General features: G+C 41.9%; 1 protein-coding gene across 1 annotated transcript; it reads right to left on the minus strand.

Moving 5' to 3' along the window:
* Positions 1–1073: 1073 nt before the first annotated feature.
* On the minus strand, positions 1074–15772 carry LOC118298902 (sodium channel subunit beta-4-like). Its single transcript, XM_035622101.2, has 5 exons — positions 14944–15772; positions 9049–9212; positions 8528–8747; positions 8205–8334; positions 1074–7766 (listed from the first exon to the last, which is right to left on the minus strand). Exons 1-5 carry the CDS (start codon positions 15035–15037, stop codon positions 7673–7675), a joined length of 702 nt encoding a protein of 233 aa, XP_035477994.1. The 5' UTR covers positions 15038–15772; the 3' UTR covers positions 1074–7672.
* Positions 15773–16236: the final 464 nt, after the last annotated feature.

The following is a 16236-nucleotide window of genomic DNA, read 5'->3' on the forward strand; positions in this document are numbered from 1 at the left end:
ACTGTTTCAACCAAGTAAGTTGCGTCGACCCACATTTTGTTGTTTCCACTGCAGTCCATCATGCAGGTAGCCTTCCTTTGGACAGGACTCGACTCCATGGGCACCAACGAACGTGGCGCACTTCTATACAACCTCCACAAGATGGCTGTATTGAGCAACATTATAAATGCAAACATCAAGTTGATTTATTTGTTTCCAAAATGATTTATGTAATCTCTTACTAGACATCCTTTCAAGGTCCTGGTCATCGGATTCACTGAGTGACGACCACGGAAATCTATGCAAGATGTATCATTGCAATAATCTTATCAGTAGCAGTTGACATTCACGAACACAGTAAAGAGTCGGGTGAGCGTTCCTTCGGAGGCTCTGTGTTTGTGTTCAATGATGTTTTGACTCATCGTTAAGCTCCACGGCGGGTATCCGTGACGATGGAAAGATAATGGTTGTATAATTTTCATTCGTTTTTATTTACAAAATTAGTAGATTTAACATACTAGTTTATCATCCACATTTGGGCCATCTTGACATGACATGATATGACATTTGTTGACATGACAAGTTGTCAGAATTGACTGAAGAAAAGTCTATCAGTCTTTATAGGCAATAAGTTATTCATAAAGGAGCATGTATTAAGCACTGCTAAAGAATCAGTTCCTGTGCAGGCTGTTCTCATTCACTTTTCGTACTTAAACATACGAAAAGTAATGCACAATTTGTATAGAACCCACGTAGTCTCACTGGGAGGCTGTGATCACGTGACCTGGTTGTAGCGTGTTATTGGGTGTCTATGAAAACAATTAGATTGAACAATTAGCGTGAATTAGATTTGTGCTCTACAGTATCAATATCAACCAATTCCTATCCTCCCATTCCTGTCTCTGTAGCTTATATCCTAATCTGCCTCATGTATTTACCAATACATTATACCATGCATCATAACACACACAAAAAAGAGAAACACACCTATCATGGATTGAATTATTTCATTCTCTATCACCTTTTCAAAGTGGATGGATGGGGGGACGTTCTCTGTGATTCGGATGAAGACACAGTGAGACTCGACAGGGCTCTGGGAATTTCAACCAGCATTTTATTCATAGTATTATATTTTATTTTTTTGACAAGTCAAAGGTTTGAGGTGCATAGTCATGAAGGGAGCATGAGCAACAAGGTCACAAACAAACACAGACAGACAGCTGAGCATTCAGAGAAAGGTTGATTACAGGTGTGTGTGTGTGTGTGTGTGTGTGTGTTGAATTTGAATGTGTTATTGTAAGCAAAATTAGGAATTTCCGAGTGTCTAGAGTTAGACACCTTAAGATAATGTGTAGATGTGAATTTCTTGGTTGGATTTCAATATGATTAAGTTTACAGCTGCTGGACGTGTAAGGAACACATCGTTGAAACGATTGAAAGTGTGGGACTGCAGTGAGATGTGGAACGGTCAGTGTCAGCCTGTGCTTATAATTCAAATCTCTTGCTAGCTAGCTAGCCATGGTCTACAAGATTAAGAGTTATAGAAGGCAGTTCGCTAGACATGTGATATAATATTGACAAACACTATGTTACAATAGTCGTTTGTACACAGTTTGGCATTGCTAAAAAATGTCGTTCACTATCTCAAAATTCTTACTGTGGAATCGATCATGTTTGTGCCAAAAATAAGAACGGATTGCTCCTATTTCCCCCCGTCGATTTATCATCCCCTTGCGTTTGGGATTGTAGTAAAAACCCGTTTGCTGAATTAAACCAACGTTCGATCAGTGGCTTGATCAATTGTTCCGTGTGGAATGTGGGAAGCAGAGAGCAGACGTCAGACTCTTGGCTTGGCAGTGCGAGCTTCAGCCGCTAAGAAATACATCAGTGATACAGAGCCGATATCATACGCAATTTAGTACTGTAATGCCATCGATACAGTGGAAGACGGTAATATGTTTTTGTGGTGTAAGTGTACAAATAGAGTTGTGGTGTCATGGTGATAGTGTTGTAACAACAGCAGACGTGAGACTCTTGGACTGGCAGTATGAGTTTCAGCTGCTCTGGCAGTAAGAGCAATACGAAGGAACCGTAGTGGTCAGTCGGAACTCCCAACACTTTTTTGTGAGAAAAATGTGACACTAACACTGAGACTGTCTGTATCTATTTAACTCTCACTGTAGACGTCGTCACCTGGGAGCAATTTGAGAAAGAATCCACGTTTGTACAAATAGTGTTGTGAATCCTTTTCCTAATAGATTTTGTGTAAACTTGTGTAAACCACATTGAATGCTGATAAAACACCCAATAGGCACTGGGATTAAATGATGTATATCTATGTTACTAGTGGTGTCATGTAAAAGCGATTGCGGTTACTATTTATGATTTATGAATGGTTTCAACTGCCACAATGAGCTTATCATTCAGTTACATACAATTATAATTCTATCCTTGGTTGTGATTGACACTGTTTTTTTTTTCATCATACAACCTGTATGGTCTGAATGAAAATACAATAAACGCCTGTTGTATGTTTCACTAGCTTCTGCTGGAGAGGATTACATGATTATATTTCTATTATAATGTGTTAGGCATTTACCACTAGGTGGCAGTCATGTTGTGTTGACTGTGATGTATTGCACCACTGCAGGGGGAGTGTTGCACAGGGCAGAGTCAGTTCTGCAGCAATCACTGCAAGCAGTTGGCTGAAATCAACTCATGTTTTCCTGGACAAGAACATGCATGTCAGAATTTACCCAGAAACAAAATGAATACTTTAAACAGTCATTCCATAACCCAGAACAATTTCATGAGAATGCGAAGGCTAGATGTATTACGCATTCGTACATTCGATCAAGTAACATTATCCTGTTTGTCACGCACATTCTGTACGTGGCCTTCATTACTCAGACACCCTCCCCCACATGCCTGCCTATATTGTTTGCTGGGCGGATTTCAATATAGTTATTTTTTTTCTTGTCAGTAGTTTCACTTCAGGGGAATAAATCCATCCCAGCAATCTCCTGAAACTGTAAAACAGGGTTAGTGGGCTTCACTCCCAAAAAATCAAATAAAATCACAGAAGACCACAGAAAGGAACAGGGACTTAAACAGTGGCCACAAATATCCACGTTATGCATCACAGTCCCCACATGAAATTTGTTGAGCCAGGTTAGTGTTAGAGGTATGGAGGAAGAAAAGTACACTAACAGACGCATCAACTCCACAGCGATGCTTTTCCTCACAGGAAGACTGTGTACTCCTTATACACATGGATGGTTAGATGAGGAAGCAAGTGTGTGTGTGTGTGTGTGTGTGTGTGTGTGTGTGCGTATCTGTGTATAGTACATCCGTTTATCCATAACATTCAGTGTTAAAACACAACAAGAATACCGTATCACGTCTAACACTGCACAGTTACAGTTACAATGTTAGGAGCTATTACAGTCTTCTGTAGCGCTCACAATAGTACATTACAAATCAGTAACTACCTAATTTCCATGAACAAAGATCAGCGCTGATCCCATTTATACCCAGCAATAAAATTCCAGAGGAAAATGCATTTCAAATGTGTTGTTTCACGCCTCTTTAGCTTCTTCATAGTATCTGTATTTTGAATGGAATCTAATTGCCTGAACCAAAATCAGGAATTAGTGTGACACACATGCTATTAAGATGGTAAATCCATACATCTGTTCAAGCCATTCATGACAACCAAAAGTCTTCTCGGTCAGAGGACAAGTTTGTTACCAATGATCCACTCCAAAGGTGAAATAGCAAACCACAAAGTGTTGAGAGCATTGCTATGGTTGAAATAATGGTTGCAACAATAACGGGATTATTACAGTACAATGCATTGATGAAAGGAAGAACAACACCGGACACTGGTTGTCTTGTATGGCATTTTCTAGGTGGTAAAATAGTATGCCGTTATATATGTGGCCCGTTCCTGAGTGAGCAATTTGAGCATGTGAATACATTTGTTGAGCACAGGGTTGATTTTTGTTTAGCTCAAACTGAATAATTTTCTGCTTGCATATAATCTATCTTCAAAATATATTTTATGTGCTTGCAAAATATTTTTTTTTTCTGTGCTCCAAATCTCAAATTGCACGCTCGGGATTGAGGCAAAATATAATGCCCATAAAATAGCAGTCAGATTTTAAAAAGGCTCTTTTGAACCCAGCAGACTTTTAAATGGCGAAACTGTTGAAATCCATCCAGTACATTTTTTCTTAGTTCTAGCTGACACAAGTTACAGGAGAGTGGTGGACCCTCTTCCACCTGAATGTTGCATCCTGGGCTCCCAAGATGATTGTGGTCGCTTTAAAGAATTACTGATGAATCAGAGTGCCAGGCCGTTCTCAGCCTTGATACAATGCTGTGGAGATAGATGTGGCTATGTGAAACTAACTGTGCTGTGATATAGTACGGTTAAACCGTACTCTCAGTTCACTCCAGATACAGGCCTCATTAAACGACTAGGTACAGATGGTCCAACATGTACACAAGACAATTATTACTATTGTACTTTCATGATTTACACATGAAAAGCCATTAGAATCTGTGTCCTCTTTTCTGAACGTTCTTTTCGCCTTCTTGATTTTTATATCTCTGGTTGCACGACTCGTTTTTGATTTCTGATTATCCACGACAGACGTGGATAATCAGAAATCGGCTGTAGAGTTTTGCTCAGTCAATGAAAGGAAGAAGTTGGAGGTGTTTTATAATGGAGCTTGAAGCAACTGGCTCTTCTTGAAACATATTCCATCTACGCTGGGAATTCAATGCCAAGTGTATAGGGGATCTGATATCGATTGGTCCGATGCAGTTAAATCTGTCTCATGTAGCTATATGAACCATAATGTCAATGCATTAGTCCAAATGAGATACATTCGTACAGTGTAGCTACACGTGAACAGTGCCTTGGACATACAGATGCTATCACAGCCAGTCCAGACACTATCTATAAAGTGCCTTGTGGCAGTTTATTGCATAACCTGGTGTCTGTCTTATTGCTTCCATTGAAAGCAAAAAAAAAAAGGGCAAATGCGCTCCAGTGCTGGAGAGCAGCAAACTAACAATTAGAAAAATAAGATCAAATCTTGCCACAGAGCTCTGTTCCAATGAGACAACACGTAGACGGTCAACGCTGACACCATTTTATGACACAATGCTGTTGTCAGGTGCACACTGGTTAAACATGTGATTAAAAAATGTCGGCTTTAGTCAACTCTCGTACTGTATATCTGACTGCGACGTCGTTGCCATGGTTTCCTGTGTGGTGCAGCCACTCTGATCAGTGGTAAAGTGCTGTGTTGTTTCTATGCAAGGCCGGTGTACTGCACTCTGTGGCTCGGTCGTGAGTACGCGCGTGTCGGCATATGTGTGTGTGTGCGCAGATGTCTGTGAGTAGCTTCCAGCTGTCACAGCTATTCAAGCTATGCAGGCGGGTGTGGTGGGTCATGTCGGCCAGCTCCGCAGAAGTGACCTCTCGTGACCGCCGGAGTCGCACAGAGAGGTTTTAGTTTCTAATGGTCTAAAGTTCACCCCTGTTGACTTCGCACAGGCTGAGAAAATTATTGTATGAAGACTCTCCTATTCACTCTTATTCTCTTCCTAAACAAGTCATTTCATTTGTTCCACTATTTAAATCTGTATTTGCTCCCACCGAACCCTTTAACACTTGCTACGTGCTCAGGGCGAAGACACCACTGCCTATCGAAAACTCACAACAAACATCCCATAGTCTTCAGGTGCAGTCACAGCAACACGTTATTTGCTAATCTGAACTGTGAACTGAGTGAAACACTGAACGTTTTGGCTTGTCGTCAAGTTCCACTGAACATGACAGTTAGCAACAGTCAGCAAAGAAAAACTTGCCTTTCATTTTTGTAATAACACTGCCACAGTGGATATTATTTTTTGTAATGAATTAAAAAATATATATATATATATATAGGCTACCTTTTGGACAGTAGTTCACATTTATTCCCTGACAGGCTCGTTACATTCTTTTTGTAGCAATCTGTCCCAGTGCTGTGCTGCCTTTATTACTGAGGCTGTATGAATTTACTTGAATTGTTCATTTATGGTTATCCGAGCTAGTTTGCATTGAAAGGGAGCCAGTCGGACTTCATTTGAAACGGAGGAAATTAAAAGAGTGAACTGGTATCCGGAGAACTGCGGATGTATGTTGCTCTTCCTACTTGCATTATATGCTGCCGATGTGACAGTTGCCAACGTCTTAAACTTTTTTGTTTGTATTTCAATTTCAAATTTGGAGGTGCCAAAAAGAAATTGGTTCTTGCATTTGTTTTTCACCCTTGCTTTCCCTCGAATATCTGCAGGTCATTACGCTAAGACAAAAATCACCCTGACCTGGTTAAAGGGGTCAGAACAGGTGTAGCAGTGTTGGGAGGGAGGTGCTCACCTGGCATTTCCTCACTTAGCTTCATTCAGGTGAGCTTGATGTGAAGGGTTGAATGGGGACCAAACAAAGACACACAGAAATGTACTGTGGTACTAGACAACACATACTTATATGACGTTATATAAAATGCGCACATGCTAAAAATGCATTGGTTATTAGTCAGAAGCAGCATGATTACGTTCATTCCTTCCTACAGGGAGCTGGGTAGGTCTGGGGATTGTCTTTCAGATGAGGGTTGTTGTCTTTTGTTTGTTTGTTTTTTTCATACATTTTCTGTGTTTTTTTATCCTCCCGCCAGCAGAGGGAGCAGAAGCATAACAGGCACCTGTGTTTCATCTAGAGCAAAACAATAAAAACCTGTGCAGAGCTGGATCCTTCTTAGTCACCCAAGAAAGCCCAGTTGTCAGCCTTTAGCGAGCCAGCGGCTGATCAAAATCTGCTGTTTGACCCTTTTAATGAACCGAGCACACCCCGACAGTGCATCGTACTGGGCCCGGCACTAAGCATGAAAGTCATATTTCAGAAATTAAGATCAGTGTTTAGACCGGGACAGTTAATTTTTTTTTAATAGTTTGGAGGTGGAAATGCATCAGCGTCATCATGTGAGCATTTTTTTTTTGTTTGCTGCTCTCCTGTTGACTGGTCAGGTTTGTTTGGGTCCAGATTGGACGACTGGAGATGACTTGGAGATGTGGACAACATTAGACCCATGAGCTCCAAATGGAGAATCGAACATGCTGCTGCTTGTCAACTTGAAATTGGTTACTGTATTTCGGCGGGGCAGTTAAATTCTGCAACTTACAAACCAACTTGAGGCTACATAAAGTATCTGCTCTTTTGCAAAGCACTTCCTCTAAAGTGATGCAGTAGTTCTTAGTAATTAGAACTTCTTTGAAAACATACCTTGAAGAGGAAGCGGTTTGGGAAAGCGTGTCTTTAAAGTTGGAAGCAAAAGCTTTATACTTGAGCCTTATCTGTGGGCTACGTGTGAGGCTCGGTGAGATAACGGAGCAGAATTTGATAGCCGATGCTGTGCGCTGTGTAGCAAGTGGGCTGCCATGGAAGTGAGGAAGTGATCCAGGCCCCCCGTGCACATTTCACACCTCCCAAATCTCAAGCATGATTTAAAAGATACATTAACATATTGTATTGGTTTAGCCACTAGTAAGATAAAACAGTCCACTGACAACAGCGTCTTCTCTGAGCGCGCGTCATTCGTCTAACGTATATACAAACATTCAGCCATACTTTGCTTTTTCCTCATGCCTTTGGCGTCCCTTTGTTGTCACCTTTGGCTCCCGTGAGTCCATTTTCTGTGTTGTCGTTCCCTGAGGAGCTCACCAGGCACTCTTTACTGCAGGGGGCAGAGAAAGCAAAGCATAAGATGTTAGAATTTTGCCTGGCTGAAAATGTTTATGTACTCTCTTGATTCTTTCACTTTTCAAGTAATATTTCCATGGTTCGATGTACTTATTGATTTGGAGTAAAGCATCTTCTAAATGCATCTTCTAAATGAATGTAATGTAACAAATTAACTGTCTTCTTGCAGCATAACATTAATCTTGTCTATATCTATTCAGTTAGGATAACCCATTTACATAGAAACACACATGAAGGACATTATTTCATCACAATTTTTTTTTAAATACAAAAAGTATTATTACAATTTTTCAGGTCACAAGTACTTGCAGTTATATATTTGGTAACATTTTATTTTAAATTGCTGTCTACAATCAAATATATTCTTTCCTTTTCTTAATTTAGCCCCTACCACAGTCAATGCTATACTCACTTCTTCTCATCATCCTTCAGCAGGAAGTGAACAACCAAGGCCTTTATCACCATGACAAAGATAACTAAGCCGATGACTCCACCCACCACGGAGACAATGATGGTTGTCAAAGTATTGTCAATCTCCCTCACTGAAGAGGAATAGAGGGAGAGATGTTGTGAGGGAGAAAGACAAGGACAGGGAGATGATGTAAAACAATTCAGAGAAAGAGTAGCACAGTATAGAAACACCTCTCGTCTAAGGAGCCCAAGCACGATCATGGTGTGGAGTTATAGATACAGTTATTTCTGTAGCAGGTGTGTGTGTGTGCATCTGTCACATACTTTGGTCCACCACTATGAGAGTGATGACAGCGCTGTGGTTGCGGTTCTTCTCCTTCCGGTTCCGGGCGAAGCAGATGTATTCCCCTTGGTCTTCAAATGTGATGTTCCACAGCAGGATGGAGATGTTGTTCTTCTTCGAGGAGCCGACAAAGTCCACGCGATCATGGTAAACACTGACCCGGGGCTCCACGCCCTCCATGGGGATCGTTGCGTCACATAACTGCGCGCACGCACACACACACACACACACACACACACACACACACACACACACACACACGTTTGTACATGGATATACGTGGAGATTGACAATGTTGTGGAATTTTCTACAGAAAATTACAGAGACCGGAGATAGGTAGACTATGTTGGGACGCGATACACTGTGAACCTGTTGATCTGTGTAGCGAACTGGACGTCTCCTCAATATTGAGCTCTGGTGATAAATACTATTGCTCAAGACATCCACGTTGGTGTTTGTGTGTGTGCGCACCCATGTGCTTGTCCATGTTTGTACGTTGTACCTTCATCATGGTTCCATTGTCATTGTAGTGCCAGTTGAAGTAGAGGTCTTTGATGCCAATACAGGAGGCGTAGGTGCAGGGCAGCAGGACCGTGGAGCCGTTCATTGCTTCGATTGAGGACACTTTACCTGTCAACACCTCCAGTCCACCAACGCTCCACACACCTGACGCAAGAGAGAAAGGAAATGGTGGACAGGAATGAATAGAAAGGAAGAGAAATTGTTGCTTTTGAATAAAAACAAACAAATAGAAAGAAAGAAAAACACACATACAGTCGAGTAAAAGACAATCACGGTGTCGAATGCATTTTCAAAATCTTAACACCTTCAGCCATAGAAACAATGTGGCTTCACTTGCTACTGTTTCACACTGCACTTAGTATTTACAGAGGCAGTCAAGTACAAGGACAAAACAAAAGCTGTGGTATATTTATACTTTAAATAAAATGTATGCTGTTTTCAAGACACAACAAATCAAGTGCAAATAAATAAATATATATATATATATATATATATATATATATATATATATATATATATATATATATATATATATATAATCTATGCAAATGCAGTCATTTCCTTTTCAAATCTTCCTACTCTGTCTGTGATGCTGCTGGCACCGTACTTCGGGCTCAGAGAGAGAATCGAGTCTTTCTGCTGCTGCAGTTATATGATCAAAATACTGCGCAACATATAATGACCTAATTTTTCCAACATTCTGTTTCTAGAAAAGCCAGCCTCTCATTGAGGACCAAACAAGGATTCTGTTTGACTATTTGACTCCCCCGCTGCCTACTCATGCCCCTTTGTGCCGCGCCATAGTAATTGCACACTGCCATTGATTGTGGAGAAAGCTGAGGGAGAATGTGGAAAACATGTTGCTGAAAATAGATTGTCGCTGGATTTCTTTTCTTTTTTTTTTTTACAAAAGCCTCCTTTAAATGTGGTAAAAAAAAAACCAAATGTGACATTTACAACATCACATAAATCATGAGTCACGAATCCCAAATGTGCTAGAAATGTGATAACCTGCCCTCTGCTGGCCTTGACTTGAACAACCTGAACACAGGTATTGACTCGGGACTCGTGGTTCAACCGAAATATTACTCAGTAATCAGGTACAAGTAATTCTTTTGTCGTCGTCCCCCCAAAGTGTTTTTTGGGGTGAGGGGGTCAAGTTTGAAATGTATCAGTCATTTTACTATTATTTTAGCTCATTTATTAATTCATCTAAGTGCGTTCACCTCTCCTCTGTGCACAATGGATGACCAGACTGTCGAACATATACACAGAAGCATGAATCAGATGTTGAGACTTTGGTTTCTGGCTGAGAACGACTTACAGACACTGACTGATCTATGTCAAATGTAAGTTATCCATAATATCCCAAATCACAACAAAAAAAAATGCAGCTTATTAATCTATATTGCTTGTGTCCTGTGATATTGCGTTATGCAAAGCAGAAAACACCCAGTGAGTCTTTTGGTTTCCAAACAGGCAGTGTCATCTTGTATTGGTATCTGGGTCCTGCTGGGTGGATGATGCTGGTTTTGCAATGGGACAGCTGGTGTGGTTCCCAGACTGTTGCTCCGGTGTCTCTCACACTCTTGGGGCCTATTTATAAACGCTCGCGTCCACGGTGACCTGCTCAGGATCGTGTTGCACTTGGATATGGTGCAAAAAGCATCAGGCTACAAGTGCGGCCGCCTGTGTGTTTGTGAAGGACTCGCATATATTAGAGAATGTCGCGCAACCTGCTTTCCCGTTATGTAAAGACATCGGTGAAACGGTGGAATCCCTCCAGTCCCTCTTGGATGAAATCACTGTTTACTGTGAAACGCTCCGGACGCACTGTGATCAGTTGTTGTCACTGGAGCTGCAACAGTTAATCGATTGATCGATTAGTAATCGACTACTTAATCAATCGCCACTTATTTTGATAATCGATTAATCGGTTCAAGAAAAAAAACATTTCTGGAATTTTGCCATTTTATGGACCAAACAACTTATCGATTAATCTAGAAAGTAATCGACAGATTAATCGATTATGAAAATAGTACTATAGTCCATTAAAGACAAAAATGATTTGGATATATAGCCATAAAAAAAGTTCATTCTCACTCAACTTTAATGAGAATACACTGTATATCTAGCTTTTCATGTTTTTCGCATTAATTCACCAAAACAGTTTTTAGGGGTAAATGTCAAGTTGATGTTGATAAAAATATATATCAGTGTGTTTTTTTCCTCGCTTCAGTTTTCCGAACTTCTCCTCAGTATCTACCGTTCGCCTCATCTTCTATAATCCGATATTTTTAACTCTCCTCTGTAATCGTCTTGACTTATCTTCTCTACCTTTAGAGGCAACTCAGGTCATCTGGGTCTGGCTTGTTCTTTCCGGTTTTGCTCTCTTTTAATGGACTGCACGTCTCTCTGTCTCGCTGCAGTTTCCCTCAATCTTTCATGTCTTACTTGCTCTCAGAACTTGTTCCGCAGGGACGCTACAAACTTTAGGAGAGTAAAGACGTGAGGAGCCACTGTGTATGTTTGTGTGTTTTAGTCTACAGAGTTGAAATGTTTCTGTAGCCGGCTGCAGGTTGGGATCGTTCGCCTTCGAAACTATGAGCAAAGTACAATAATGAACTTTTACCCTCGATGCATAATAAGTGGCTCAATGCCAGGAGGGAGATCTTCCCCTCTGACATGCGTATACGCACGCTGCAAGCATGATGAACATATCTGAGAGGAGCGCCAAGCTCCCATGCCTAGAAATAGATTCTACACCTCCCTCGTTTTACATCTGTTCTCTCTACTATCCCTCTTCTCTCTGCCCCTTTCTAACTCTTCTCCACTCTTCTTCCACCTTTACAGTTTGTCCTGGCAAACCCCCTTAGATTCAGTGTGTGTGCGTGTGCGTGTGTGTGCGTGTGCGTGTGCGTGTGTGTGCGTGCGTGTGTGTGTGTGTGTGTGTGTGTATGTACATGAGTAATAGGCTAGATTGCCTGATATTTTTAGCTCCACTATCAAATATCTCTATGTCCCATGGGAAACATCGATAAAGGAATCACTGATGGGAGAAAAGGCAACTGACTGTGTTTGTGTGTGTGTGTGTGTGTGTGTGTGTGTGTGTCTCTCTCTCTCTCTCTCTCTCTCTCTCTCTCTCTCTCTCTCTCTCTCTCTCGCTCTCTCTCCTTGGCTGACTGTCAAGGTGAGAGTTTTTTTTTTCTTTTTTTAAGTAGGCCACCGCATGAAGGGTTAATGTATTTCTGAGTTGAACCCATAGAGAACTGACCGAGGACACTATTACCTCTATGAGCGAGGGTTAGACGGATAGACAGACAGAGGGAGGGAGAGAAGAATGGGGGAAGGAGATGAAATGGGGCAGGAGTAATGTGTCGGGAAGTGATGGAGTGGGTCACTAGGGAAGAAGAGAGGGATGGATTGGGAGAGGTGAGGGAAGTGAGTTGTCCCCTCTGAGGTGAATGAGTGACAGCAGGGCAGGGAATTTCAACAGCAGCTAAGTGACTCAATCAACGGAGCTGTGGCTGTTGTAGGGGGGTGGAGGTCACGTTTACACTGCATGTACACTTATGGATTTACACTCGTGTAATATGATAGACACAAACATAGAAACGCATGTGGTGTAATTACCACATGTAAATGCCAGCTACTGATAAAATTGTAACCTGAGTTATAACCTGACAGCAAGCTACTGTCCTGTTACACTGCTTGGATCAATTGGAACAAGAACTCTAGTGTTAAGTCGTAGAAAAGGCAGAACTTCCGGAGTAATTATCCTCAGATTTTCCGTGTATTCTCCTTTCACTCCACGTCAGGTTTTAAATGGGACTTTTTGCAGATGTTGCTGCAATGTTTTAGCAAATGAAGAGAAACGGTTGTGTGGTTCCATACAGGCCTGATATAACAGATGTGTAATGAGCATAGAATATAATAATAATAAGATCAGAGCAGAATTCAGTTGGAAAATAAGCAGTGATGTTAAGTCGGGCTGCAACTAAAAGATTCTTTTCATAATCGATAAATCTGAAAAAAAAAGTACTCTGTACTAGTTTAGTCAAATGTATTTAGAAGACCAATAAAAAAAAAGATAAGTGAATTATGATATTTGATTGACAGTATATGGGATGATCCACACTGGTACCTGGTTTGTTGTTGGAGAAAAATGTTCAGATCTAGAGTTCTGCATCGGACCAAACCCAGATTTTGTCTATTTTGTATTTGTAATATCTTCAAGGCCTCATTTGGCTGGCTAGACTGACAATCAATCCATGCTACCTCAAAGGGCTGTGACATTGTTTGTCATATTTTTCAAGCTGACACTATTTGTCTCATTGTTGAAAAAAATAGTGCTTTATCTTTTTGTATGTGACAATTTATTAACTGACATTTCAAGAAAAGTACTACTGACATTTCCAGCACAATGGATTTGCCCATCCTCAATAAACCCTCATGTCAAAATGTTACTGGTAAAATGGCCCCAAAAAATGACAAGAGACAAAATTATTGTCTTTATAAACGGCCTCATGCCCACACCTTGTATGTATTTCAGGCTGCTGAATAAATATTTTACGGTCATATTTCGTCATATGGTTATCATTAACGTTTAATCCTTAAAAAGCAAACAGATTTTTTAATCAAGTGACCTTGGTATGTGTGGTTCTTGAAAAGGACTCATTACTCTTGTTAAGTGCAATAACTAACTGTGCAATATTTATATTTGGTCTCCATGTGCAACTATTGCTACTGATCTGTATATAGTATTGATATACCTTTTTTTTATTTAATGTTATTTTTTTGTTAAATTTTGTACATACTAACCCTTTTTTGTAAATTTCTATATATATTCTTCTGTCCACTTTGCTGCTATAATACCCAAATTTCCCCATTGTGGGACAAATAAAGGTATATCTTATCTTATCTTATTTAGACCGTATATTGACCGTATAAATCATTATCATTTGTTACGCTGTTTTTATTTATTGGTTGGACATCATAAACAACTTGAATTTTACTGTTACTGGCAACATGTTTTGGGGGGGAAAGTGAAAGAAAGAGCATAAGATAGTTTTTTTTTATCATTATTATTTGAAATATCTCAATATGATGCAGTTCTCTCTTCACACACCCATTGATCTTGTTTTTGGTGCCATAAAGCTCAGCCGTGAACTGTGCTGCGCTTCGAATCAACTGAGCTAAAGGAGGGAATGTTGACGTGGGGGCACTATTGGGAGCTACAACAAACTCAGGCAGAGTATCCACACATACGCACACACATATGTGGATTGTAGCTATAATACATATATTTTTTCCGTGTACTCCTGAGCCAAAACTTTTCCTGGATTTATTGGTTATTTTTGCTTTTAATCTTTCTGTTGAAAGTGCCACCTCATTAGGTGTGTCCACGAAGAGACTTTTAACTAATCTATCATTCAGCGCAGCAACCAGAACATGTCCAAGTTTAGAGGAGAAGGGTTGTGCGTTATTGACCTTGATGCCCTCAGTACAGCAACAAGTAAACATCAGCCGTGACATCATACATTTTAGCCTCAGGTGTGGAAAGGAAGACGAGGGAGGGCAGCATTCGTTGGCTTGGAGTAATGGATTAAAAGGGTAGGGATTTATTGTGACAGCAGCAAAACACCCACTCAGACTGACGCCGAAGAACAGAGCTGCCACAAGGGGAGCCAAAGAGGAAGGCGTAGAGGGCATAGAGGCAAGTTTAAATGTATAAACAATTCGACCAAACAACACAAGCTGGCGTGAAATCTTTTCACAGAGGGATAGGAGTGCAATGTTCTGGTGTCATTTTCTGATGTATGACACAGCGAGGAGTGACAGGGTAGCTAAAGGTACAGGCGGAGGTATAACTCACCGAGCAGCAGTGCAACTGCCAGACCAGCATGAAGTAGATCCCCTGATGTCCGTCGTCCAGAGACACTCAAACCGGTGCTGTCCACCGACGCCATGACACCCCCTGTCTGTCAGTCAGTCAGTCAGTGGTCTTGTCTGACTCAGATATTTCTACACTGGGTGTCCTTGTCAGTCCGTCCGTCCCTCCGTCTGCTGGTCCGCTCGGCCTGAGCTGTGTCTCGATCTATGCGAATATGCCCATGTGTTTCCCTCACTTGTCTCTGGAGCACGGCGGGACACTGAGCATTGCAGCTGAAGGCAGGGTCTGAAGTCCTGCTCCCGGTCCCTCCCTCTTCTCTCCTCCTCTGCACTCTGTCCCAGGAATGAGCAGAGCGAGGAAGTGCGAAGAGAGGAGGATAAATTCCTTCAGGGAGCTATATCGCCCCGTCCAGTTGTCCCCCTGCACTGCACCCCCAGCAGCCCGGGGAGGCAGCGGAAGAAGACGGACTGAAGAATGCAGCAGAGTGCGGGCTTTTCTGTGTCCCTGCCTCCCTCCCTTCCGTTCCTCCGTCGCTGTCTCAGTGATTATCCAGCAAGGCAGAGTGTGAGTGTGAAAGGCAGAGCAGTATAGCGGCGTAGCAGTGCAGTGTCAGACAGCTCCAATGCAGCAGCAGCGAGGGAAGCAGGCTGGCCAACAAACCCCACAGGGGGAGACATAGGCTGGAGGGGGGGGTGGGGGGAGGACGAGCACCCGAGAGGCACGGGGAGCGATGCTGGAGCAGAGCCAGCAGCCAGGCAGAAAAGCAGGGAGCGCGTGTCTCTCCGGTCGGCACAGTGAGGAAGGAGTGAGAGAGGTACTGCAGAGGTAGTGATGAACAGAGAGCGTGGGAGGGGAGGGGATAGAGTGGAAATGGGAGTGTGTGTGTGTGTGTGTGTGTGTGCGTGTGCGTGTGCGTGCGCTGCCACATGCACACACACACACACACACACACACACACACACACACACATATGCACCCAGCACAGTACGGCTGAGTCAGCCTTACTCAAGAGGGTCTCCGAGTCGGTACGAAGGCGGGATGTGTTTAACCCCTGCCGCATGACGCGGCTGCAGCTCAAGTTTCTAGAAAACCAGAAACCGGTCGTCTCACAACTTGACAAATCCAGTTCGTCACATCAGACCTTTTTTTTCTTCTTTTTTTTCTTTTTATGATATCTTTCTGTTATTTCAACGTAGGCGGCAAAGGTGGTGTGGTGTTTAGCACTGTCGCCTCACAGCAAGACTGCTTCTGGTGTATGCGTGGGTTCCCCCCAGG

The sequence above is a fragment of the Scophthalmus maximus genome, chromosome 11 (assembly GCF_022379125.1).
Source record: "Scophthalmus maximus strain ysfricsl-2021 chromosome 11, ASM2237912v1, whole genome shotgun sequence".
Taxonomy (NCBI): Eukaryota; Metazoa; Chordata; class Actinopteri; order Pleuronectiformes; family Scophthalmidae; genus Scophthalmus; species Scophthalmus maximus.